General features: G+C 43.9%; 1 protein-coding gene across 6 annotated transcripts in view; it reads left to right on the forward strand.

Annotated features, from left to right (window-relative positions):
• Positions 1-27,203, forward strand: part of CRACD (capping protein inhibiting regulator of actin dynamics) — a 282,379-nt gene that overhangs the window by 232,921 nt on the left and 22,255 nt on the right. For 4 of the 6 annotated variants that reach the window (XM_019962783.2, XM_070791469.1, XM_070791468.1 and 1 more), the window contains 2 exons: positions 18,868-19,003; positions 26,425-26,589. In XM_019962783.2, coding sequence (XP_019818342.2) covers positions 18,884-19,003; positions 26,425-26,589 — 285 coding nt within the window. In that variant the 5' untranslated portion in view covers positions 18,868-18,883. Of the gene's footprint in view, positions 1-18,867; positions 19,004-21,032; positions 21,054-26,424; positions 26,590-27,203 lie in introns of those variants that run through there. The other 2 variants (XM_019962785.2, XM_070791470.1) reach the window with 2 other exon arrangements.

The raw sequence follows: 27,203 nt of genomic DNA on the forward strand, positions 1-27,203 counted from the left end.
CCCTCAGCTGCTGACGGAGGTTCTGCTACTTACGAGGACAGCACTTGTCCTGCTTCCAGTTTCTACTTAACACCTGGCATTGACTGTATCACACACAGCTACAGCACTTTACAGTCAGTGCCAGCTCTAAGCACTTTAAGAACTGAAGGGGCTCCCTGGAGGGTGAGCTCACCCTGGGGTTGGAGCAGGACAGGAAGGGGCTCAGGAATGAGGAGGCCTTGAGCTGTCTCCCAACAAGCGATAGGACTTGAAGTGGCTGAGAGACAAGGCACGGATGTTTCCAGTCAGAAATGGCATAAGCAGAGGCTTCCACTTGAGAACGAATGTGGCAAATAGGAGGAAACTTTCCAGCTCATTCTGTGAGGCCACCGTTAACCTTAATACCAAAACCAGGCAAAGACATCACAGAAAAAGAAAATTACAGACCAATATCTCTAAGGAATCAAGACATAAAAATCTGAAACAAAACACTAGCAAACTGATTCCAACAACATATAGAAAGGATTATACGCCATGACCTAATGGAATTTAAGCCAGAAATACAAAGTTAGTTTTATATCCAAAAATCAATCAATATAATACGCTATATTAACAAAATAAAGGACACAAACCACAACATCTCAGCTGATGGAGATAAAAGCGTTTGACAAAATCCAACACCCTTACATGATAAAAAACACTCAGAATTGGGAGTGGAAAGGAATTTCTTCAACTTGATAAAGGACAGTGGTGAAAATCCACAGCTAATATTATGCTTAATGGTAAAAAAAAAATGTGTTTCCCTTGAGATCAGGAAAAAGACAAGAATCGCTTTTTAACACTGTACTTATTGTAGGTTATAACTAGGACAGTTAGGCGAGAAATAGAAGCTTTAATTTTGGAAAGGAAGAAATAAAGCTATCTATCTGCAGATGCCATGATCTTATATATAGAAAATCCCAAGGAATCCACAAGAAAACCATTCAACTAATAAAGTTGAGCAAGATTACAGAATACAAGATTCAGCTTTTCTAAATGTCCATTGACAGAGGAATAGGTACAGAAGATGTGGTACATATATACAGTGGAATATTATGCAGCCATTAAAAAGAATGAAATAATGCAATTTGCAGCAACTCTGTGTTTGGACCTAGAGAGGATCATACTGAGTGAAGTAAGTTAGATAGAGAAGGAAAAATATCATATGACATCCCTTCTATTTGGGATCTAAAAAATGATACAGATGAACTTACTTACAAAACAGAAAGAGATTCACAGACTTAGAAAACAAATTTATGGTTGTGGGGGTGGGGTTGGAGGGGGCTTGGGGGAAGGGATAGTTGGGTAGTTTGGGAAGGGCATGTACATACTGCTATATTTAAAATGGATAACCAACAAAGACCTAGGTATAGCACGTGGAACTCTGCTCAGTGTTGTGTGCCAGCCTGGATGGGAGGGAGTATAGAGGGAGAATGGATTCGTGTATGGCTGAGTCCCTTTACTGTTCCCCTGTAACTGCCATGACATTGGCAATTGGCTAAACCCCAATACAAAAGAAGACATTTAAAGTTTGGGGGGAAAAGGAAAAAAGATTAGGGTTTTGTATTTCAGTGTGCCCACTACTCCTAAGAAAAAAGTCCAGGCTTCCCAAAGCCCTCCTGTTAGTCCCTCTGACTGGCCCTCCAACCAGCCACCAGGGCTCATCTTCCCTGCATTGGACCCCAGGACTGGGGTACCCAGTATGTGGCTTGAACCCCTCACTGCCTAGGCAGGATCTCTGCCCATATAGTCTCCGTTTCTTTCTGAGTCCTCTTTCTGGGGCACAGGTTCTGATCTGATCACTTCACGCCCATTAGGAAGACTGTAGTAAAAAAGACAGACAATAGTAAGTTTTGATAGAAAGTTAAGTTGCTCCGTCATGTCCGACTCTTTGCGATCCCATGGACTATAGTCTACCAGGCTTCTCTGTCCATGGGACTTTCCAGACAAGAGTACTGGAGTGGGTTGCCATTTCCTTCTCCAGGGGATCTTCCTGACCCAGGGATCAAACCCAGGTCTCCTGCATTGCAGGCAGATGCTTTACCCTCTGAGCCACCAAGGAAGCCCTGACAGCTCAGTTGGTAAAGAATCCGCCTGCAATGCAGGAGACCTGGGTTTGATCTCTAGGTTGGGAAGATCCCCTGGAGAAGGGAAAGGCTACCCACTCCAGTATTCTGGCCTGGAGAATTCCATGGACTGTACAACTCCATAAAACCAAATCCACTGTCTAAAAGTTTTGATAAGGATGTGAGAAATTGGAACCCTCCTACTTGCTGATAATGTAAAATGATGCTGCCACTTTGGAAAACACTTGGACAGCTCCTCCAAATTGTTAAACATAGACTTACCATATGACTCCAACTCAGCTGATTTTGCACATATAATTCTTTTGTCTGGAAAGCCCCACCCCCCACCTCTACCTCCTTCCTCATCTAATTCCTCTTCATCCTGTAGTTTTGTGCACAAATGCACCTTCCTCCAGGGAGCAAGCTTTCTCTGGCCCCCTGAGCCTAGATCAGCACCCCCTGCCCTTGTTCTCACAACTTCCTTTACTTTTCCTTAAAAGTAGGCCTGCACACCTTACCTTTCATCCTATTTCCAGCCTCTAGCACTGTGCCTAGCACATAACAGGCATTCAATAATTATTCATTGAAATTATTGAATGCCTGTTATTGAATGAATGAATACATGAATCCTCCCCTTTTTACCATACTGACTCTTCCCACTCACTGTACCAGTCAATATTCTTCTAATTCATCCTTTGGTTTCCCACCGTGGTGAAGAGGATCTCTGTCCCTTTGACCTGCTGGAAAAGGAAAATTATACGGTTGGTGTAGTGAGACAGCATGTCACCAATGAAATTACAGTGAAGCTCAGGCTCTCTGATTACTGTGTGTGCTTCAGTTCCTTGGCCTTACTGCTTTTCAAAAGATGAAGTCAGAAAAGACTATTTTACTTGATCATTTATCCTCTATCCATGAGAACCTGGGATGTGCTATAATTGAACAGAGAGTAGACAGGAGGTGCAAAAAGCATTAAATGCATGAAAATTAGGACTAAGCAGGAGAACTAATAGACTGGGCTGAATAAGTCTCGGAGAAAGAAGGCTGATGATCAGTTTCAGTAATTATTAGAGATACAAAATGTGGAAGGGCAGTAGATTGGAAGCCAGGATCCTCTTGTGAATCCAGGTGTTTTCAGAGCTGTGTGACCTTAACCAAGCCAGCCTCTTGATCTGTTAAATGGATATGCTGTCTTCCGGGATAATTATGAGGACAAAAAATGCATGCGGGGGCTTCCCTTGTGGCTCAGTGGTAAAGAATGTGCCTGCCAATGCAGGAGACATGGGTTTGATCCCTGGTCTGGGAAGATCACACTTGCCGCTGAGCAACTAGGCCTGTGAGCTGCAGCTGCTGAGCCCATGCACAGCAATTGCTGAAGCCCATGTGCCTAGACCCTGTGCTCCACAACAGGAGAAGTCACTGCAGTGAGAAGCCTGAGCACCACAACAAAAAGGAGCCCTTGCTCACTGCAGCTAGAGAAAAGCCCAAGCAGCAGTAAAGACTCAGCACAGCCAAAAATAAATAAACCAAATAAAAGTATTTTAAAAATTCATGGGACCTGACACTATTTGCTATAAAAAAGTACTTTCCAAATGCAGGGTAATATTACTACTGAGATGAAGAGGATGTTGATAACTAGTTTTCTATTTCCAAAGCATAGACCAAGACTCAACTGATTCTCACGGTGGCTAGAGAGGTTTGTGAAAAGACCTTACTCCAGGTGGGGCACCTGAAGAGTGGAACAGGTAGCATGGAAGGCTGAGGAGTCCCTACAGAATGTTAGAGGCAGGCTAGATGATTGATCGTCCTATGTGATGTAGACCGGGGACTGAGCCTAGAGGCTGGAGTAGATGATCCTTTGACTTATAGTCCTCAGTGTCTGTGTTTTAAGACTCCAAACTTTCTTCCTCTTCCTTGAATTTTTTATGACATATCCTATTTCTCCTGTAATTATAGGTGATTTGGTACCCTTTAGCCCATTGAGAACTGTGTATTTTCATAGAATGTCAGAGTCCAGGATGAGTCTCCAAGATGTCACACAAAATGTAATCTGACTTCAGTCTCTTCCAGCAACTCTAGTTTGTTTGATGATGATAGTTAATTGCTCTTCAGCATTTCATTTTAAATGAGACTCACGGCTCTGTTTAGGAAGAAAAGTGCTGATCAATTACAATTGCCCCTGTTGTCATGGAAACAAGCTGCAGTTGGACTATAATTATATTTCCTTATTCCTGAAGTGAATCCCTAATCATTGCCATGGTAATTACCCAATATCTATGGTCCCAAATTACATGATGCTTGTCCAAAAAAGACAAAGGAGAAGGAGTAGGAGGGCTGGCCTGAGACATGTGTTAACTGTGCAGCTGCAGAGAGCCTTCTCCTTTTTTAGGTGGGGAGAATTTCCCTCTGTAGGCTCTTACTCCAAGGTTAGGTGATGTCAGTGGGTCTTAGATGTGCCCAGAGTTTAGAGTAGTGGCTAGAAGACTGTATCAGGCATTATGAGTTAACAGAAAACACATCTACTGGTATCTTTCTGCAATGGTAATGAAGTATATTATCTGATTCCTGATAGTCTAGATGACTTTCCGTGTTTCAAGGACCATTGATGCAGCAACCTAGCAACATAATCAAGATCCAGTTTGATTCCTTTTCTTCTCTGGCATTTTCAGAGAGTATGGCTATCCCCAGGCTTATTTCCTCATGGCTCCAACGTGGCTGCCTCTGTTCCAGCTGTCACATGCAGATGACACAAACCAGGAACAAAAAAGGAGATCATCCCTGTCTTGTGTCACATTTTATTCACAAGGAGACTTTTCCTCCAAACACCTCCACCAGCAAACTTTCTCTCCCTTTTCATTGTTCCAGCCAGACCCCACTGGAAGCAGTAGTTCCAGACAACACAACTTAAAATGGAGATGGCTCTGCTTGACTCCTCCCTGTGCTCCTTAACACTCACTGCCCAGTAGGTGAGGGATGCAATAGTATGTCTAAGGGATAACTTCATTTTATTTTCCTTCTCACCTTCTCTCTCTACTGTCCCTTTCTAGGGCTTAAGCTCCAGGCCACAGGCCCATCACACACCCTCTATCTGATCTCTGCCACTTCTGCAGATAGGCATGGGCATAGGGCACTGGAGCTAGGTGTGGACATCCAGGAGCATGGGGTGTGGCATCCTTTGCTTTCAGGCCACAGCAAGTGCCACGGAGAAGAAAGGCAGCCTCTTGGAGGACAAGTGGAATCCGAACACCAGAGAGCTAGCTGTTCAAATGACTGGTCTGTATGGATGGGCTGAATGAGAGACAAGAATCAAAAGGGGATCCCAAAGCATAGTGTGGTGGCTGGTTTGGGTCATTCATCTATTAGCTTCTGGTTCTCCTTCTCCACAGCACCCAAATTTCCTTTCAGGGAATCAGTTTTGCTGCGTGCCTGTCTGACAGAACTTGGTGCCTGCTTCCTAGGACAGAAGCCAAAAGGCCCGGATCTTCTACTTGCCCTCCTGCTGAAGCCTGGCCTGAACATGTGATCCAGCCCAGCCAATCAACCTTTGTCTCCTAGGGCTTTGACTGGGCAGGTGGATCCAGGAAGTAAAGACACAACCAGGAGAGCAGGCTGTAACTGGGCTCTTTGAGCGCTGTGTGACAGCTGCTGTGGTTCCTGATGCCTTGACCTCTAGAGCTCTCTTCATTGCTATCTTTCTCCAGGCTTTAACTCTAACTTTGGTTGTCCTTTGAGCCCTCACTGTTCATCTTGTAGCTTTTCTTTTCCTAATTAATTTATTTATTATCATTATTATTTTAATTTCTGGCTGCACTAGGTCTTCGTTGCTGCGGGCAGAGGCTATTCTCTTGTGGAGCATGGGCTCTAGAACTCTAAACTTCGGACAATGAGTTTAAAAATGGCTCTTTAAATATTTTTAAAATTGAAAAAATAGGAAAATAGAATTTGCTTAAAATATATATTCCCGTTTTCATCTCAGAAATTTCTTTTTTAAATTATTTATGTATCTGTGGCTGCACCTTCCTTGCTGCACACAGGCTTTCTCTAGATATGGCAGGTGGGGGCTACTCTTCACCATGGTGCATGGGCTTCTCATTGCAGTGACTTCTCTCGTTGCAGAGCACAGGCTCTAGGCACTAAGGCTTTGGTAGTTGTGGCACTTGGGCTTAGTTGCCCCATGGCATATAGAATCTTCCCCATCCAGGGATCAAACCCGTGTCCCCTGCATTGGCGGGTGGGATCCTAACCACTGGACCACGAGGGAAATCCTAGCAGCTTTTCTCTTGGTTGAGTGAGACAAAGTTGGTTTCTCTTACTTGCAGCTAAGAACTATAACTGACACAGAAGGAAACCTGGAAAACTTGGTGAGAGAGAGATGGGAAACAAAGCCAGAAGCAGTTTGCTGGTTTGAGTTGAGAAGGAGGCCTGGAAGGAACCTTTGAAAATGCTGATCATCCTCACTTGCCCACTTTTTGCCTTCTCAGGATTTTCACTCCCTCAGTGACCTCTCCATTGAAAACCCATCTGACGAACTCCAGTACCCGGTTAATCCTTTACTCACCCACTAAAAAAACTTACAGCCTTTATTTTGTAAAGCACTGTGGGAGAAACTGGGCTTCCCTATCGTGGACTTCCTTGGTATGGTCTTCCCTGGTGGCTCAGATCCTAAAGAGTCTGCCTGCAGTGCAGGAGACCCAGGTTCGATCCCTGGGTCAGGAAGATCCCCTGGAGAAGGGAATGGCTACCCACTCCAGTATTCTGGCCTGGAGAATTCCATGGACAGAGGAGCCTGGCAGAGCTATAGTCCATGGGGTCGCAAAGAGTCAGACACGACTGAGTGGCTAACACTTTCACACTTTCATGGGAGAAACAAAGATAACAGTTATGATCCCTGCCCTCATGCAACTCCAAGTGCTGTAGTGAAAATATAATGATACATCTTACAGTGCAAAAGCACTTTTGTTTTCCTTCTCATTTAAGGCATGATTTTAGTGACCATAACATAAACATGTATGTAACGAGACGTGCATGCATAGGGCTTTCTGAGGGAGAAAAGATCCCCTTCTTCCGGCAAAACAGGCAAGGCTGTGTGGGATTGATAAGGTGTCAGTTGGACCTTGAAGGATAAGTAGGACCTGTCCTGAGAGATTGGCACTGGGCAGTCAGTCATGGGGAGGAAGAGCCCATGCAGTGATGGAGCCAAGAGAGGGTATTTGGGGGACTGAATGGTTGGGTTTGCATTTCTGGATGTTGAAGTGGGGTAACACTTGATAATAACAGGTAATATTTATGTAAACACATTACTCTAAGGTTTTTGCCTATGGTAGCTCATTTAATCCTAAATAAGCGCCATGTGCTGTGCTTAGTCTCTCAGTTGTGTCTGACTCTTTGTGAACTCATGGACTGTAGCCCACCAGGCTCCTCTGTCCATGGGATTCTCCAGGCCAGAATACTGGAGTGGGTAGCCTTTCCCTTCTCCAAGGGATCTTCCCAACCCAGGGATTGAACCTAGGTCTCCCGCATCGCAGGCGGATTCTTTACCATCTAAACCACCAGGGAAGCCCTAAGCTTCATGAAGTAGGTCATATTATCATCCTCATTTACAGATAAGGAAACCGATGACCCTGGAGGTTTAGTGACATGCCCAAGGCCACACAGCTGTAAGTGGGAGAACCAGGTTTCATGCGGAGGCACACTGGCTTCAGTCTGAGTACTAAATCCCTGCATTGCAGGGCCTCTGCTTCAGAAAACCAGCGTGCTTAAGGGTCCCTAAATGCCGTCGTGAAGAGCCTTAAGTGCCAGGCAGCCACTGCAGCTTCATCTGGTAGAATTTGGCAAAAAGGAACTGTTAGAGGTTTCTGAGCTGGCAAATTAACTGCTTAAAGATGAATGTCAAGTTTGAGAGGAAGTGGAATTGGAGGAGACTTCAGTTGGAGATCATTTACAGATGTCAGTCGTATTACAGGAAATAAGCAGAGGATCTGCAAAAGGCAGTTGAAGGGCTAGTGAACATTATTGTCACTGTCCCTCCTGGTTTCAGTTCTTTTTAAAAAAGAAATGTATTTGGCTGCGATGCATCTTAGTTGCAGCACATAGGATATCTTTGATGTTCCTTGCAGCATTTGGGTTCTTGTAATTGCATCATGTAGGATCTAATTCCCCGACCAGAGCCAAATCCAGACCCCCTGTGTTGGGAGCACTGAGTCCTAGCCACTGGACCACCAGGGAATCCTTCAGTTCTGTCTTGATAAAGCCTCTCTCTTTACCTTCCGGTCCTCAGCTTCTTTGTCCAAAAGGACAAGTCATGCCTTGGTGATCACAGAGTCAGCAGAGACTGCTGGCTGGCGAGGACTGCTGCTGCCCTGGGTCGCAGCTCTCTCTCTCCTGGTGCTGGTTTCCATTAGGGACTCGCTAGAGATGGGGCAAGGAGCTCTGCAGGACTCCAGGCACAGCCGTGATCCAATGCAGGTTTAAATGGTTCCCGGAGCTCAGGATCTGCCGTCTTAACTCATTGATTTTGATATTGGTTTTGAAGGATTTCTACCTGTGAAAGGGCAGATAATGTTACTCATTAAGGCCTTTGGTACAATACCTTTCCCCTAACCTGGATCTGACTTCACTTACAAAATATTGTAGCACAGAACCTAAGAGATGATAGTAACAAAGAAATAGGAAAGATTGGAATTTTGTGGGAAACGCCTGATAAATTTGCTTTTGTTTGTGTCAAATTTGTAGACAATGGGCTAGCCAAGTAGTAGGGTCCACTGTAGTATTAGTCCAAGTAGTAAGCTTCCCTGGTGGCTCAGTGGTAAAGAATCTGCCTGCCAGTGCAGGAAACGCCAGTTCAATCCCTGGGTCAAGAAGATCCCCTGGAGAAGGAAATGACAACCCACTCCAGTATTCTTGCCTGGGAAGTCCCATGGACAGAGGAGCCTGGCGGGCTACAGTCCATAGGGTTGCAAGAGTCTGACACAACTTGGCGACTAAACTGCAGCAACGGGGTCTGCTAGTGTAGCTGGAGACAGGTGGGTACAAGAGAGTGTGGTATTGGAGTGAGTTATTAAAAGTGATTATTGGGGCTTCCCTGGTATTTCAGTGTATGAAATTTGGCTTGCAATGCAGGGGACATGGGTTTGATGCCCAGTCGGAGAGCTAAGATCCCACATGCCACAGAGCAACTAAGCCTGCACGCCGCAACTACCGAAGTCCTCCTGCACTGCAACTGGAGAGTCCGTATGCTGGAAAGAACCTGCATGATTCAACTAACCTGACAAAGCCAAATAAATAAATAGTTTTTTAAAAAACTGATTGTTAAGGCCCAAAGAGTAGTCTCAGGCCACTCTACTGTCTCTGCCTTTGGAAGGATAACCAAAGGAGTCAGTAAGACGTTGAGGAGAAAGATGAACAGTGGTCTCCATGAGCTGATTAGAAGCTTCTGATAGATGTTTGGAATCCCAGTCTCTCTGCAAATAACAATATTATCAATGACAACAAAAAAACCAGAACAGAAATCTAGAGATGAGAGTTGTGAGTCCTTTCTTTCTATAAGGCCCCAGGAACTTCTCTGCTCTTTGGACCTCTAAGTCCAAAGGGACCATTTTTGTGGCATCTGTAAGTCACGGCTCAGTGATTCTTCTCTAAGCTTATGAAAACCGTTCCTCAGGGCCCAGTGTTGTTCTAAATTTCCCAAGTGGGCCTCTCTTCCTGTCCTCTAGAGTTTGCTTTTCCCCCATGTGCTTTACATTTGACTTCAGATCTTGCTTAAATTAAGATGACTGTTAAATGACTGTATTGATAATCTTTCATTTCAGTTAGAAGTTAAAAATCTGGGGAGTTTTAGAGGTCTTTGTACATCTCATAGTTGATCAAGAGAATGCTAGGTATTCTAAGCATCACAAGATAAGTTTGACACAGCAGGTCCCATTTCTTCCATTTGAACAGATACTCTGAGGATAAGTTGCAGCACGGAGGCGCAGAGACCCCTTGCCTCTTGGCTCACTCTTAATAAACAGAAGAGGGAGAATTGGCCTACTTTGCAATCAATTGTGAAAGATCTGTAAATGTCAAGAATAAAGAAGTCCAGATGAACTTGGCTAAGGTGCAATTTGTGGTAAATTGCCCCTCCACCTCCTAATCACGTAATTCATAGTTCCCAGCTGGTTAAGGACAAAGATCCCACCGAGCTCTTTGTTCATTAGAACATAGTTTCAAGCTGAGATCTCCGCACGTGGGCTATTCAGTTTCCACTCCAGCCCTGTCTCAAAATCTGGAACTTTGGACAACATTCTTACCCACTCTTTGTGTCAGCTTCCTCTTCAGAGAAAAGAAAATAATCTGCATTGTAGAGTTGTTTGGAGACAAAATTGGTAACCATGATTACCAAAGATCTAAAGTTACACAAATTGCCAAGGATGTAATGTTAAACTCGTGTTATGTAAAGTGAATTATCTAGAAGAGAGTGTTCATTAGTGTTACTAATAAATCAGTGACCATTCTCCTCTGCCGTTTCTTCTCAGAGCTTTAAAAAAGGCACAAAAACAGATATAAGAGAAAGGTACAAATGTTTTTCATCACTTTGAAAAGTAGGTATTGTCTTCCTGCCTGTGTTCTGGGAGGCTGGATACCAGCACTGGAGGACTCAGGGCATTGCCAGGTGACTCTTTCCTTTTATGTCACAGCTGCTTCTGTGTTTATCCTCAAGTTAAATTTTGGAATTATCATGCGAAAAGGCAAAATAAACTAATTTGTATAACAGAAAAAGTAAAGTAATTCTCATAACAGCAATGGCCATATCAAAAAACAGATTCTGACATGTGTAGAAACTTAGTAAATATCCAAAAAAAAAAAAAAATAGTTCTTTCACTTTTGGCTGTGATGAAGTAGCTTATAACAAATCAGTCTTCTCACCAAGAACAACTGAAAATACAAATAAAATATTCTAACAGGGATGTCTGTTTGAAGGTGTCAGATTGCTGCTGGGGCCCAGACTTGAGCAATGAGATCCTGGAGAGAAGGGAGATCCACTGAATTGAGCCATATTTTCTGCATATTGCTTCTTTCCAGTGGGCATTATTGACTTTTGAGTACAGGCCAAGAGACCAGAAATGTTCAGGGTGGCCACCAAGAGGAAGAGAAGGCAGAAGAGCTGTAGGCAAACGCATGGGGCTGGGAACACAAAAATTAGAGTTTGAGACTGGACTTGAGGGACTAAATTCCAGGATTTGAGGGACTAAATTCCCCAAGAGGAAAGAAGCCCAGAATGAAATCTAAATCTAAGTAACAGTTTTCCTTTTGAGGCATTTGTTGGTAAAGCTGCACAAGAATGAAGGCTGAAAAACAGCAGAATTTTTGGCAATCTTTGGTGCTGGAAAGACAAAAATTGTAGTTTGAGATTGTTGCCAAAACTCAGCCTCTGTTCACTGGTGCCACATAGAAACATGGAGACAGAGTTTTGGGTGATATAGAAAAGAGCTTTTATTGCTTTGCCAGGCAGAGGGGGCCACAGTGGGCAAATGCTCTTAAGACTGTGTGACCCACCCTGGAGGGGGTAGTGAGGAGTTTTATAGTGTTCAAGGAGCAGGGCATGAACAGTTCATGGACACTTCTCCGATTGGTTGGCGTCAAGGTGGAGTTTCAAGCTTCATCAACCTTCTGGTTTCAACCAGTCTAGGATCTGTGTTCTTATGGTCAGCAGTTTTCATCTGGAGGGGGTCTGCTGCTGCTACTGCTGCTAAGTTGCTTCAGTCGTGTCCTACTCTGTGCGACCCCATAGATGGCAGCCCATCATGCTCCCCCGTCCCTGGGATTCTCCAGGCAAGAACACTGGAATGGGTTGCCATTCCCTTCTCCAATGCATGAAAGTGAAAAGTGAAAGTGCAGTCGCTCAGTCGTGTCCGACTCTATCGACCCCATGGACTGTAGCCTACCAGGCTCCTCCGTCCATGGGGTTTTCCAGGCAAGAGTACTGGAGTGGGATGCCATTGCCTTCTGCTTCCTATAAAAAACAACTTAGGAATGTGTGTCAGACCTTTATCTGTATCTTTCAAGGAACCGTAAGTTCGATGATTCTGCTATGTGGCAGAATTTTAGTCTAAATTGTTATCAGTTTCCTAGTCCAACAGCTGTTCTTTGTTTCTATGTCTTCACGTATCCCAGTCATTAACTATTTTTAAATATAATTTTACTCAATTTTTTCTTTCTTTTTAAAATAATTTTTATTATTTATTTTTATTTTTGGCTGCAATGGGTCTTTGTTGATTTGCGGAGCCTTTCTTTAATTGCAGTGAGCGGGGGCTGCTCTTCGTTGAAGTGCGTGGGCTTCTCATTGCCGTGGCTTCTCTCGCTGCAGTGCACAGGCTCTAGGCATGGGCTTCAGTAGTCGCAGCACATGGGCTCAGTGGTTGCAACTTGCGGGTCCTAAAGTTTGGGCTCAGTAGGTGTGATCCAAGGGCTTAGTTGCTCTGTGATGTGCGGAATCTTCCTGGACCAGGGATCAAAACTGTCTCCTGCATTGGCAGGTGGATTCTTGTCCACTGTGCCACCAGGAAAGTCCCCAGTCATTAACTCTTGAATCAGCATTTTACTTCAAAAGACAAGGACACAGGGGTTTGTACACAGTTTCAAGACTCACCAACCTAACAAGGAGAAGGACTTTTAGGAAATAATCCATGGGTTGTTTTTTTTTTTTAATTAATTTATTTTAATTGAAGAATAACTACTTTACAATATTGTGGTGGTCTTTGCTGTACATCAACATGAATCAGCCATGTGTGTACATGTGTCCCCCCATCCTGAACCCCCCTGTCATCTCCCTCCCCACCCCATCCCTCTGGGTTGTTCCAGAGCACCGGCTTTGAGTGTCCTGCTTCATACATTGAACTTGCACTGGTCATCTATTTACATATAATAACCCAGGTTTTTATCTGAGACTCCAGGAGGCCTATACGCTAGAAGCAAGGACAAAGCAGAGCCTGAGCCTTACAAAGGTTGCTAATCACTGGATCATCCTGATTGGATTGATGTGATCTACTCCTTTACTGCTTGCTAGAGGAACCAGCAAGTCTCTCTGGAAGGAGAAAACCCAGCCTTTACAATTTTTCATGCATATGTGTTGAATTCAATAAAAAATTACCAGGCATTTAAGAAACAGACTATGAGGAAAACAAAATAGAAATAGACCCAAGCCAAATAAATAAAAATAAATATTTTTTCTTAAAAAGGGACTTTTTTGGTGGTCCAGTGGTTAGGACACTGCTTCTACCTCAGAGGGCCCAGGTTTGATTCCTGGTCTGGGAACTAAGATCTTGCATGCTGTACAGCCAAAAAAAAAAAAAGACCCAAAGGGACTAAAATATTGCTTTTTCAGACAGAGCTTTTCAAATAATTGTGATTAATATATTCAATAAAATAGTTGACAAGATGAATAATTTCACGAGACAACTGGAATCTATTAAAAAGAATCAAATGGAAATTCTAGGTCTGAAAACTGCTACTGATAGTAAGAACTCAGTAGATAGTTTTAACAGCAGACTGAACACCGCTAAAGAGAACATTAATGAGCTGAAAAATAAAAATTTTTCAGTAGAAAAATCCAGACTGAATCATATTGATTAAAAAGAATGATGAATACAGAAAAGACCATGAAAGACATGACTTATATTGTAAAGGGCTAACATTGCAGAATCAGAGGAGGAATAGGGAAAAATGGGGCAGAAGCAGTATTTGAAGGAACAATGGCTGAGAATTTTCCCAAACTGATGAAAGACGCCAAGCCATGGGTTTAAGGAGTATTATGTACCTGAGCTAGATAAATCAGAAGAAATTCACACCTAGCCACAATAGATAATAACTGAGAAAACCAAAGACAAAGGAAAATCTTAAAATCAGTTGTAAGAGACAGATTGCCTGTCTTTTCAAAGAAAGTGAAAGTGAAGTCGCTCAGTCGTGTCCGACTCTTTTCGACCCCACAGACTGTAGCCTACCAGGCTCCTCTGTCCATGGGATTTTCCAGGCAATAGTTCTAGAGTGGATCGCCATTTCCTTCTCCAGGGGATCTTCCCAACCCAGCACTCGAACCCAGGTCTCCCACATTGTAGACAGACGCTTTACCGTCTGAGCCACCAGGGAAGTCTTTTCAAAGAAACAGTAATATAACAGAAATTCTATAGCTAAATCACTTCAGTCATATCTGACTCCTTGCTACCCAGTGGACCATAGGACACCAGCTTCTCTGTCCATGGGGATTCTCCAGGCAAGAACACTGGAGTGGGTTTCCATGCCCTCCTCCAAGGGGTCTTCCCAATCCAGGGATCAAACTCACGTCTCTTATGTCTCCTGCATTGGCAGGTGGGTTCTTTACCACTGGCACCATCTGAGAAGCCTAGCTAACCTCATAATTTATTGAAAAATATTGAACGCTTTTTTGGTCAGTTTGGGAACATGATAAAGTCTACCATCACCACTTCTGTTTAAGTTCCTGTGAAGATTCTAGCTAATTGCAGTATGGAAGGAAGGAAGGGAGAGGGAGATTGAAAAATGAACAAATAGGGTAATTCCCTGATGGTCCGGTGGTGGACTCTGTGCTTCCATAGTAAGGGGCCCAGGTTTAATCCCCAGTCAGAGAACAAGGCTCCCACAAACCATGGTGCGGCTAAAAAAGAAAGAAAACGAACAAATAAAGCTGTCTTTTGTCACAGATAAAATGATTGTATACATAGAAAATCCAAAAGAATAAACAATCACATGATTAATAAATAAATTTAGTTAAGCCTAATTCTGATGTCAATAATCAATAACCAAGTGATACTTACAATACTCTGCCAATAAACAATTAGAAAAATAAACATTTTAACCTGTACCATTTATAGTAGATTCAGAAACATCAAATATATAGGACTAAATCTATGAAAATATGTAAAAGACCTCTATACAGAAAACTACAAAACTTTATTGAGAGAAAGTAAAGAGGATCTAGATAAATGAAGGGATATCCAGTGTTCATGTATGAAAAGAATGACTGCTGTAAAGATATGAGTTATCCTCAGAGTTTATTTACAGATCCAGTGCCATCAGAGGAGCAATCCTAGGAGTGTTAAGTGTGTGTGTGTGTGTGTGTGTGTGTCTGTGTGTCTGTGTGTATGTCTGTGTATATGTAAGTTTATGTAGAAATGCAGAGATAAGTATAGCCACCTGGGGGAAAGCTGGAGAACATAAACTGCTAGATACCAAGACTCATGAAACAGCTGTAAGACATCCCTGGTGGTACAGTGGGTGAGAATCCACCTGCCAGTGCAGGAGACACTGGTTCAACCCCTGGTCCGGGAAGATCCCAAATGCCGTAGAGCACCTAAGCCCTTTTGTGCCACAGCTACTGAAACCCACGTGCCCTGGAGCCCTTGGGAGAAGCCACCGAAATGAGAAGCCTGCACACTGCAGTGAAGAGTAGTGTCCGCTCGCCACAACTAGAGAAAGCCCACACACAGCAACGAAGACCCAGAGCAACCAAAAATAAAGAAAGAATTTGGGGGGGTGAGAAAAAAGCTATAGTAACTAAGACAGCATGGACTGTTGCTATAAAAACAGACAAATAGACCAGTAGAACACAGGCCAGAAACAGGTTCACACATATACAGTCATTTAATTTATGGCAAGTCACTCACTGTCTTCAGCCACAGTTTCCTCATCTATAATGGGCTTAATAATAGTTCCTACCACATAAGCTTTAAATAGTGTATATCACAAGGATTGAGATGTTGTATTAAAGAAGTTATCACATATGGAGGGGACATAGCAAGTGCCCAATAAAATTTAGCCAGTATTAATATTACTACTTTGACTATACTAGTATAATTATTACTACTCCTCCTATTACTGTTCATTTTCTCTATTTTGCAATAAGATCATCTAGAAGTGGGGAATGTGGGGACATTAAATCCTGGCTAGCAGCAAGGAACATTTGGGACAAACACAGAAGAGCAGGAAACTGTTGGTTCTTAGTTTTCCTGGAAAAAAAGAATTGGAGCTGAGAGTTAAACTTCATGATTCAAGGACTTCCCTGGTTGCCCAGTGGTTAAGACTTGCCTTCCAATGTGTAGGGAGTGTGTGTTCATCCCTGGTCAGGAGCTAAGATCCTACTTGCCTCAAGGCCAAAAAACCAAAACATTAAACAGAAGCAATATTGTAACAAATTCAATAAAGACTTTAAAAATGGTCCACATTAAAAAAAAAAAAATGTCATGATTCAGCCAGAAGATTGACTTGGAAACTGAAAGAGAACTTGGCCTTCCAGTGTCGGCCTGTTATGTGCGTATAACTGTGAGACATTAGTAAACATTTATTAAGCATCTAAAGAGGACTTGTGCATATATGTGTTTGTAAGAATATCTGAGAGCCTCTGTGTATACATAAGCCATTTGTAAAAACACTGTGTAGAAAATGAAGTTAGTTACCTCTTCTTTCATCTGAATCCTAGCCAGGGAATCTGAGAAAAAAATTTAGACAGGATATTAAAAGGTTTGATTCCATAACTTTGAATGAAATTTTAATTCCTAGCATCTTTGGGTGAATTTGGAAGTTCATTTTGTAGCATAGGTCACAAAGTTTCTGAGGAACGAGGACATAATGACACATTTAATTTCCTCTTGTATTCATATGCTAAAACAATGCCTCATATTTCATAAAGGGGGTTGCTACTCCACAGTGTCGTGCTATGTAGCCGAAGGCTTACCGATTATTCCAGCTATTTAGTATCTCCAGCCTTCCCATATTCCAGCCCACATGACATTGGCATCCTGTATTCCTCTCCCACTGCTCCACCCAAGAGAAGGAATACTAGAGACCTTCTACCACTTTAAAACACTTCAGCTGCCTGGCCTGGGATTGTGTTCAGCTGTTCTGAATCCTGTTTCTCATGCTGCTGCTGCTGCTAAAGTCGCTTCAGTCGTGTCCGACTCTGTGCGACTCCATAGACGTCAGCTGTTCTGAATCCTGTTTCTCATGCTGCTGCTGCTAAGTCGCTTCAGTCGTGTCTGACTCTGTGCGACCCCATAGACAGCAGCCCACCAGGCTCCCCCGTCCCTGGGATTCTCCAGGCAAGAACACTGGAGTGGGTTGCCATTTCCTTCTCCAATGCATGAAAGAGAAAAGTGAAGGTGAAGTCGCTCAGTCGTGTCCGACTCCTAGCGACCCCATGGACTGCAGCCTACCAGGCTCCTCTGTCCATGGATTTTCCAGGCAAGGGTACTGGAGTGGGGTGCCATTGCCTTCTCCAGTTTCTCATGCTACAGCTTCTATTTAGGTGACTTTGCCTACTTGTGTACTAAGTCGCTTCAGTCATGTCCAAATCTTTGTGACCCCATGAACTGTAGCCCACCAGGCTCCTCTGTCCATGGGATTCTCCAGGCAAAAACACCAGAGTGGGTTGCCATTTCCTACTCCAGGGGATCTTCCTGATCCAGGGATCGAACCTGCGTCTCTTGTGTCTCCTGCATTGCCAGCCAGATTCTTTACCATTAGCACTACCATATAAGGCTATTTACCCCCTGAGTTTTATTTGCAACAGTAAGTTGGTGATGAGATCACTAAAGTAAAGCTTTCAGCACAGTGTTTTCATCAAAGTCGCAATTGGTGGTTATTATTGTTTTTATTATCACACAGCCAGGAGGCTTATGTCCAAGTCTTTTGTCTCTAAACTTCATGTTTTGTTATCATACTGCTGGTAATTTGGCCAATTTGATGATATAATTTGGTACTCAGTCTTCCCAAGAAACCTGGTCGGGACCCTGCCTGCAGCTTTTCTGTAATTCAGCTCAGAGGTACCAGCCAGAGACCCCTTTCCCCCAGTACTGGCTCTTCTTTCCTGCCCTTGATCACTGATAAAACCTCCTGATGGGACCCCTTTCTGTGGGGGAGGGGAGAGGAAGAAGTAGGGCTCTGAGCTCTGGGATAGCTGCCTGTGTGCCTGGCATTATGGAAGTGTGCCTGTCTTACCTTACAGAAAGTGTGTGATTCTGTCCTTGTGTATTCCTTCCCAGAAATAGCTTAATTTCCCAGATCAAGTGAGGAACAGTTGGCATCTGCTGCCCCCTGTTCCTGCAGTTCACCCAACCTATATCTCACAGTCAGGTTAGAAGTCTAGAATTCCTCTGAAGTCCAGCCTCTCAACTGAAGCGTTCTTATTGTTAGGAACCTACCACTGATAAGCTGCCCAATGCAGAATGCCCATTTAGAGTCTCCTTAGCACATGTGCCCCCACCCCTCTGAATTCCTGAGGAGTCTCGACAGAGAGACTCTTTATTCCGATAGTGCCCATCAGCAGTTCCAGTCCTCATCAAGTCTTTGTTTTAGATGTACGTATTTTTCTTCCCAATGTGATTAAAATCTGAGAGAGAGAAATTCTTGCCTCATACTTCGAGATCTTCATGTTGCTTGAAAAGGACTGCTGGACATACTTGACAGCTCATCAGGAAAAGGGCTCCTGCAGCTAAAATTTCTGCAGTGCTTTCTGTCCTGGGTCCTCCACAAACAGGTAGCAAGTACACAGAGTTCTCCCAGTGAGCGGCTCTAAAACATGCTGTGTAGGAGACATGCTCTCTTATTCCCGAGGGACACTTCCGTCTGCCCAGCTACTTGGCTGACCCCTCGCAGAAGAGGACAGCGGGCTGGAAGTGCTTTCTGAGTGAGATTGGGGATGTGGGTGGAGTCCCCTGAATCAGGAGGAACAGGAGATGATGGAATTGCCAAAAGAAGTCTTATCATCCTAATAAAATGAAGCACATGATTTGCATTCCAGGTCCTTCAACTATTCTATGGGAACCCGGGCATTTTCTCATGACAGTATTTTTATCCCTGATGGGGGAGCAGAAAGTGAGCAGACAGTTCAAGCAATGTCACAGGACAACATCCTGGGCAAAGTCAAAACTCTTCAGGTAAGACAAGTTGAAAGTCAGAGGCATAGGAAGGGGGAGGGGGGCGGCCATGGAGGGAAGTGGGAAGGGTCCCTGGCTTGGCCTTGAGCCATGGATTGGGAAGTCCAGGGGTAACTCCCGGTGAGAATGTTTGCTTTCTCAAACCTGGCTTAGTTCTCTGGAAGCTTCTGTGCAGCCATGAGAGATACACTGTCATGTTGTACCCACCTTCAGAACACCCCCTCTCCTTTTCTCTCAAGGTGTTTCCTCATTTTTAACTGGACTTAATGAAGACAGGTACCCTAGAGAAGCTGCAGAACTTGGGTGGGAGGAGAGCACTCCTTACCACTGAGTGTTGGCCGTAATCCCTGAGCGTAGGGTTGACTGTCGGCTGAAGGCATGCACAGCAGACGCACCCTCTCTGAGTCTCTGTACTTGGACAGTGAATGGCTGTCACGGGTTCTGTTGTGTTTCTGACCCTGGCTTCCCTGAACTGCCCTGTCCTAGAGGGACACTGTGAAGCTCTTCCGCTTCCCTCCTGTTTGCGCTGCAGAGGTGGGCAGTTTTCCTCCATAAAACTGACTCAGGTGGTAACTCCTTTAATAATGAAGATAAAATAATTCTTCACTGAATGAGATTGAAATAATGGGAAATCCAGGAAAAGCAAGGGGAGCGAAGACCCCTGCAATCCGACAACGTAGGTTTGCCCGAGTGCTCAGTAGAACTCACTCACCCGGCAGAAGTGCCTAAGCAAGCACTTCTCTGAGCTTGGGTTGCTTGGAGGCGATCCAGACTGTGTACAGGGGACTCTGGTGTGCTGGTTTCAATCTGTTTGTAAGTCTGCAACAGTGAATGAACAAATGAATGAATGAACCAAGCAAAAAAATAACAAAGGAGACAGCTGGCTTGAGTAGCTATTGACATGATGAAGCATGGTACTCAGAGTTTTCTACTTGCTTGAAATATTCTTGTTTCTACTGAATATTAAGCTATGTATTTTGTGACCTGTGTTTGGTTACATATTCCACATGTACTCAGCTAAATATAGCATATGGCAGCTGGGAAACAGCCAACACCCTGGAACCACACCCAGACTTGCCTAGATCTTTATACCTACCACCTCACTGCCCAAGGCCATAGTCCTGCCCTCAGAACTAACCTAGGCACTTCCTTCAAATTCCAGCACATCTTGACTAGCTCCCGTTCTTGGTTCTTGCTGGCCATACTGCTACACATTTTATAGACTCAGAAAGGAAAGTTGGCCTTAGTCACTTCTCTTCAGATGCAGAAGAGGAAAGGGCAGTGATGGCCGAAGAAAACCTTGACCTTGCCCCCCTCCTCCTTACCTTTCCTTCTTGAAGTTTCTGGCTCCTGCATATTATTCCTAAGAAGGAATGAACCCTCATAATCGTCCCTTTCTAAGGGGAGTGACCTGCAGGTCTCAGCCTACAAACCAACTGTATTTCACAAGGGCTTTCAAGGAGTTCTTTAAAAATCAGGTAGTAGTCTGTTGTCTTAAACGGCAGTACCTGTGTAATCCACACCTCATGCCAGCACCACTCCATGAAGTGGATTTGGAGTTGTAAAAAATAGATAATTCTGCAACATTGAAAACGTAGGAAAAAAAAAAAAAAAAACGTAGAAACTCAGTAGAAATATGTGAATGCCTGTTGTTTGTGTTAATGGTGTCAGGCATAAGTTTAAGGAATCTGATTTCATAATTAATAAAATGTAAAACAACTAACTTCTCTGAAGCAACGGTTCTGTTAATGCAGGAGGAGAAATGTGAGGGAAACAGAATAGCTGTCTAATTGAACGCTGTCCTCTGGATGACATGTACTCACATGAGGTCTGCCTAATTTTGCTTCTGCTGCATGGATATGCATAAGCTTCCTTACAGCTCTAATGCTATGTTTTGAAACAATATAATAAAAGAGACTTTTGCTTTTCAAGGAGGGAAATGGGGACCCTTATCATAGCAAATGTGATTTTTGGAGTGCCATAAGATATCACTGTATCACCCCCAAAAGACTGTGCTTTATTTTTCAGTCGACTAAGCAGTATGTTCCTGGTAAGTCATAGAAATAGTAGTTAACTTATTAACTTGCATGAATGCTTTGCATTTTTCCATAAAAACGTTATGCTGGTATTGATGCTTAGTAAGCAGCATAAAAGACTACTCCCTCGTAGACTCCAGCATGGAATGAGGGTGTTTATTTATGTCAGACGCATGTATGTTTTTTATGTCTGGAATTGTCTTTGTGTATGTGTGTATGTTTACTTTAAAAAGAGAGTAGTGGATAACACCTATTTGACAGTAAATGTCCTAGCAAGCTAATTTGCCACCATTATTAAGACATTCTTTTGAAATGAGATTTCTACTGGAATGCCATTAAAAAAAAAACAAAAAAGACCCAAAAACGTGTTTGTTTTTTTTTCTGGCTCAAGAAACTTCCCAGCCCATGGAAACCAGAGCTGTGCCTGTAATGACTGCATTTGGAAAGGTTGCCCCCTAGTGTCCACATATAGTCATCTCAGCCAGAACTGTCCTAGGTTGTACCAGTAATGGTTCGTATCCGTCTGCTGAGTACAGAATGACTGAATAGAGCATAAATAAGCCTACTCTTTCCTGAACAATGTGAATCTACCACCTGCCAAAATTTCTGTAGCAAGCAATTGAACCTTTAAAAGAAAAATTACCTTTTTTTCCCTGAGTATAAAGATAATGCATGTGCATAGAACAAATTTTAATATACAGGATAGTTATAAGGGACAGAAATGACAGTGGTGTCCTTTTTGAGGACCCTGTACATAACAGTCAGTTGTTCTATGGCCAGAAAGTGAAATAAAAAATGCCTCACAGGCCTCTGCCATCACCTGGCTTTGTGGCCTCAGGACAAATCATTAAAGCTCTCTGACCCTCATATTCCTCATCTGAAAAACAAGAGGATGCATGTGATGGATGATCTGAAGAGCCCCTCCAGTTCTTAAAATCTGCCATTTATAGAAAATCACTGTTCATCTGCTAGAGCACGGAGTGGCTTTGTAAGCTTTGCACTGCAATGCATTGGACTCCAATGACCTTGATGTTCCCAGAGCACATATCAGGGAGGTGCCTATTTATTTCAGAGCAAATCAGGCTGTGAAGTATGTATGCACCTACTGATGGTAGGAATCAGGAATATCACAGTCCAAGCCCACAGGTGATTTTTAGAATAATGCCAGAGCTTTGTCAGAAAATGCTTAGTCTATTAGTCCACGCACTGTTTAGCTCAGGAGGAAGAACCTTTGTCTTCAGTAGCTGCTGTCTCCTGCTGGGCTGGATTTCACTTTAAAATGCCAAAGTGTCTTACCTTTGAGGATTTGAGCACCTCGTGCAGCTGTCGACGCAAAGGATAAATACCTGCTCTTCACCACTTCTGCACAGAGCAGATGTCTTTAAATCTGTGTGTGTTTGAATTTGCTTATTCTCTTAAATTCATTTTGACTATGGGAGTATCTGGAGTTCGCTCGAGAAGACAGCAATTTTATTTTCTGTCTGCCTTGTTCTTATAGTATGAAAGATGGCTATGAAAAATCTGGGGAAATCTAAATTGGCAGTGTGAGAGCTACAGAATATGATGTGCTTGGAATTTCTACACCATAGGAAAAGAGCCTCATAAATATAGATGTGCATTCCTATAATATCATTCTCCAGCATTCCATTTTACAGCCAAATGGCCAAATTTGAATGAATAAAATATCACCCCTTTAGCTCACATTCCAGTCTAACAGTAACTCCATTCATTGCCATAAGTAACACGGACTCAGTTTAGGCACAGAGGTTCCACTCTCCCCTCTGGTTATTATCTCAGTGCATATAAAGAATCCATGGATATGTAAAAATATACATATCTATTAAAATACATCTGTCTATAGATGGAAGGAGTGGTAATAGTTTTTTTCCCTGGAAGCTTAAGGGCAAGCTCATCTTAACGGTCTGGTTTTGAGTGACTGCTTGTGTCACAGTTCTTCCCATGACAATGCCTGAGTAGTGGGCAGAATAAAAGTCACCAAAAAGCCATATTTATCCCTGTATTCAATTCGTTTGACATCTGAGATGGCAGATAGGTTTTGGCAGTCATCTTTTAGTTGTCGAAAAGTCAGACAAAGTGTCCAGCAGCCCCGTCCCCTCTGAGTCAGCCGAAGGAAACATTTGGAGCAGGAACCACAGATCAGGTACAAGAGCCTTGGCCTTGAGAGCCTGAGGCTCAGTCACCATGGCCTTGGCCCTGCAGCCCTGCCCTGGCCTGTGACCACTGCAGGGTGTGTCTGCGAGGACAGTCCTTTGTCTGGACAGAGCGGCTGCCTTCCTGTCCCTGGATGGTGGCTGTCACTTTTTGCATGACCTGGGTCCTCCCCTCCTCCTTCCCTCACCCTTCTCCCAAGCTCCCTAACCAGCAGCCTGAATTTGTTTTCTCTGGAGGAATTTTAAATCAGCTACTTTATGGAGATGCTCATTGTCATTCTCAAAGGCAACAGCATTGTGTTTCTTTTGCCAGGATGAACATATCCACGACATAAATCAACCCTCAGATACACACACATTCTCATTCCCTCCCCGTCTCTCCCTCTCCCTCCTTTCCAATCTCCCCCATCCTGCCCCCTTCAGCTGTTGTACCTGCCATCAGGGCTGCAGATTCTCCTCCCTGGGCCTCCTGTCTGCCCCCTGCACCCTCCTCTCAATTTTCCACTTTAACTCTCAACTTCGTTTCTTAACGTCATGCTCTCCATTTCCCCAGTTTTGTCCCACGTACCTTATTTCACCTGTTCTTATCACATCTAATATTTTCCCCCCCATTTTCTCTTTCATTTTCCTTTGGTAGCCACAATAACCATCCCATCTTCGGCGTTTATTTCAATATAAGTAATGTGAACTTGACATCAGTGTTCTAAAAAGGGCTCTAACAAAAACAAACAAAAAAATCAGCACATTCATTCTTTTTGTGATGGTGGCCAAAATCCTAACGAAAGAGCATTAATGTATTAAGCTTAGTCTCCTGGGGAACTCATTAAAGAATTATTCTTTCCATTCTGAGTAGAAGAAATACCCTCATTTTAGATATTCAAGAACATTGGTAGGTGGCAGACCCTGACACAGGAGGTCTCATTCTAGGGTGATTGGATAAAAATTTTTAGCTGTTTACCAGCACACTTAGAGAAGAGATAACTGGTCAACCAAAGGCTGGGCTGGGAGTCCCAGAGGGAACCCCTGCCCAGACTGTGACTAGGATGCAGGAGCTCTTCCTGCCACTCCTGCCCAGGCCCCCATGCATCTCCCACAGGGCAGCAAGAGTGCCACAGGGCCTGTGGCTTTGTTACACCATGTCCTCTTGTCTAACACCATCGGCTGTTCTAACTGTGCCTGCTTATTGATCTGCTTAGAGTAGACACTAACTGCTGCTTCCTGCTAAACTCATTTTAGAAGACACCCTATTGCAGCCTTCTCCTCCCTGAAACCCCTTTAGGCTGTAAAAGCTATACTTCACTGGCTGAACTTGGGCTTTGGATGTGTGCTCCCTCCCCGTGGTGTCAGGGGGCGCCGGGTTCAGGCTGAGATACAGCAGATCAAATCTGAGTCCTTGTCTCTCTGTGCTCCTGACTTGGCATGCTGGGGTGCCCGGGGTGCGGGGAGGGGACCTGGGGCTCATCTCTTTCATGTCTCTGCAATTTCACCGTCCGCCATGTAAAGCCGAGGGGGAGTTGGGTGAAGGTGGATTTGATACTCTCGAGTTCAGAGAGAGAAGGGGCATTTTCCTCAAGGGAGGCCACCTTCAGTAAGGTGGTAAAAATGCCGGATCCTCTCTTTCTGTCCCAGTAAGAAGAGGGAAGTTCAGTGTAAATTTATGAGAACCAGTGGGGCACAATGAAAACAGCACTGAATATGTTTTAGAAGACGTGGATTCAGGTCCCTTTGGTACCACTCATTCATTCCATAAGCTTGGGCCAGTCACTGGATCTTGACTTTTTTTGTAAAACGAGGAGTTCCGATAATGTGATTGCTAAGGCTTTTTGCAGCTTTGTGGGATTAAATATTAGCCACATTAAAGATAAAGATCAGATGATGTATTCTGGTTTTTTGTTGTTTTTTTTTTTTCTTTTGAATCATAAAAGACCTAGGTCTAGAGCAGTAGTTCTCAGCCAGAGGCGATCTTCCCCGCCAGGGGACATTGGACAACACCCGGAGGCATTTTTTTGGTTGTCCAGACAGAAGTGAACAGGGGTTGCTGCTATCGTCTGGTGTCCAGAGGGCAGGAGTGATGCTAAGCATCCCATGATGTGCAGGAGAACTCCCCACAACAAAGAATTATCTGGCCTCAAATGTCAATCGTGCCGAGCTTGAGAATCCCCGATGTAGATAAAGGCAGTAATTTCTACAATATATTCGATTCATTACAGTCTTCTTTCAGATGACCACAGCTTACCTCTTTTTCTTCCTCAATGTCATTCATTTTCTGTACATATTAAATATTTTATACCTAATTTATCAAGCCCATTAAATATTTTGCCTCGTATTAAAAACTATTTTGTTTATATATTTTAAAATAATTCCCTTTTTAATCCAGCTTTTAATTCTAAATACTCTTTTTCTTCCTAATTTCTGTCCTTTACCCTCCTGCCACCGTCCATTCAGCTCCCTCCCACCAGTGATCAGTCTCTTTCTGGCCCTTACTCCAGCAGCCTCCTCTGATCCACTGTGTTCCTTCTGGCCTGTGGTCACAGTGGGCAGCTGCAGCAAGGCAAAGAGGACATCCTAGTGGCAGAACAAGATTGCTTTCATCTTTTCCGTGTGTTTAGCATCAATCATGGAAAGACTTCTTGGCCTGGGGCCTTCTTCCCCTTGGCCGCGGTACCCACTGTAACCCAAACAGGATGTTCAAGTTAGGGGCTGGTGAGGAAGGTAGATGAAATAAATATTCAAGGGGAATGTGTCCAAAAGGGGCTGGAGGGTTCCTTTGTGCAGCCACAACAGTCTTGATTTCCCGCAGGGGTTCTTGCAGCTCATGAAACTATTTTCTATATAATTTTTGTACCTTTCAAGTACTTTTGTGCCTTTGAAAGACTTTTGATTTTTTGACAAAAATCAAAAAATTTCTGTCATACCCAACTTTTTTGATCAGAAATATGATTTCTCTACCCCCCTTGGAAATGTTGGCATCTCCATGAAAGAGGTGGCTGGATGAAAAGGCTCATGGCTCAAAGGTGGGAAAGAAAAGGAAATACTGGGAAGGAGACTCAGTAATTACAGGACTGCGTCAGGGGTTTCTGGCTTGGTGTCTAGTCTAGAAACCAGTCACGTAGAGAATATGCCTCAGTGCCCGCTAGTTATGCTGGGGAACCTGACTGTGGTTATTGTGAACCGCTTCACTGCTTCAGAACGTCCTTCTTTTGTTTCTCTCCAGCGACAGTTGGGCAAGAACATCAAGTTTGGGCAGCCACCACCCAACGCCATTCCCATGAAGAAGGCAGACAGTGGCGAGGCTCGCTTCGAAGAGGACCCATTCCTCACCAGTCCTGTGGAAGTTGTGACTCAGCAAGACCTCATCCTCTCAGACACCGAGAACAAAGTAAAGCTCCTCCAGGGGATGACTTGATTGCTCACGAGGCCGGGGGGAGGCTGGGCAGTGGGCACGGGCGTCATTAAGCCCGGGGTCTGCAGGGTGGGGAATAAGATGGAAGAAGCTTTCCTGAGGAGTAGCCCAGCACCTCCGGCGCAAGTGCCTTGAGCTGCAGGGGAGCCAGTTGGGAAGAGGGGGAGGTGAGGGAGATGTGCCCTTTGCACCCCCTCTTCCCAGCGTCTTCTGCTTAACTCTTTGGAGACTCGGGCTGCCCTCACCCCTGAGCTGCACTGTCCCCTCTCTGCCATCACTGTGCATCCTGAGTGTTTCTTACACGTCTGTGGTCTGCATCTGTGGCCATATAACTGTTTGCTCTCCATTTCCAAACTGTTGAGCTCCTTGAGGACAGACTGGATCTTACACATCTGTCTCCCCAGGATATCATCACTGCTTACTTAGGAGCACTGAATAATTACTTGGGGAACTGGACTGACTTGAAATGAGAAAAGAATGAAGTAGGTGCTGCACAAGAATAGAATATTCAAACGGACCAGCTTAAGTGTACTAAGTGTGCAAAGTCACGTTGATCCAGCACTATCCTATCTAAATTTTGTCTTTTGATT

The sequence above is a fragment of the Bos indicus genome, chromosome 6, assembly GCF_029378745.1.
Source record: "Bos indicus isolate NIAB-ARS_2022 breed Sahiwal x Tharparkar chromosome 6, NIAB-ARS_B.indTharparkar_mat_pri_1.0, whole genome shotgun sequence".
NCBI lineage: Eukaryota > Metazoa > Chordata > Mammalia > Artiodactyla > Bovidae > Bos > Bos indicus.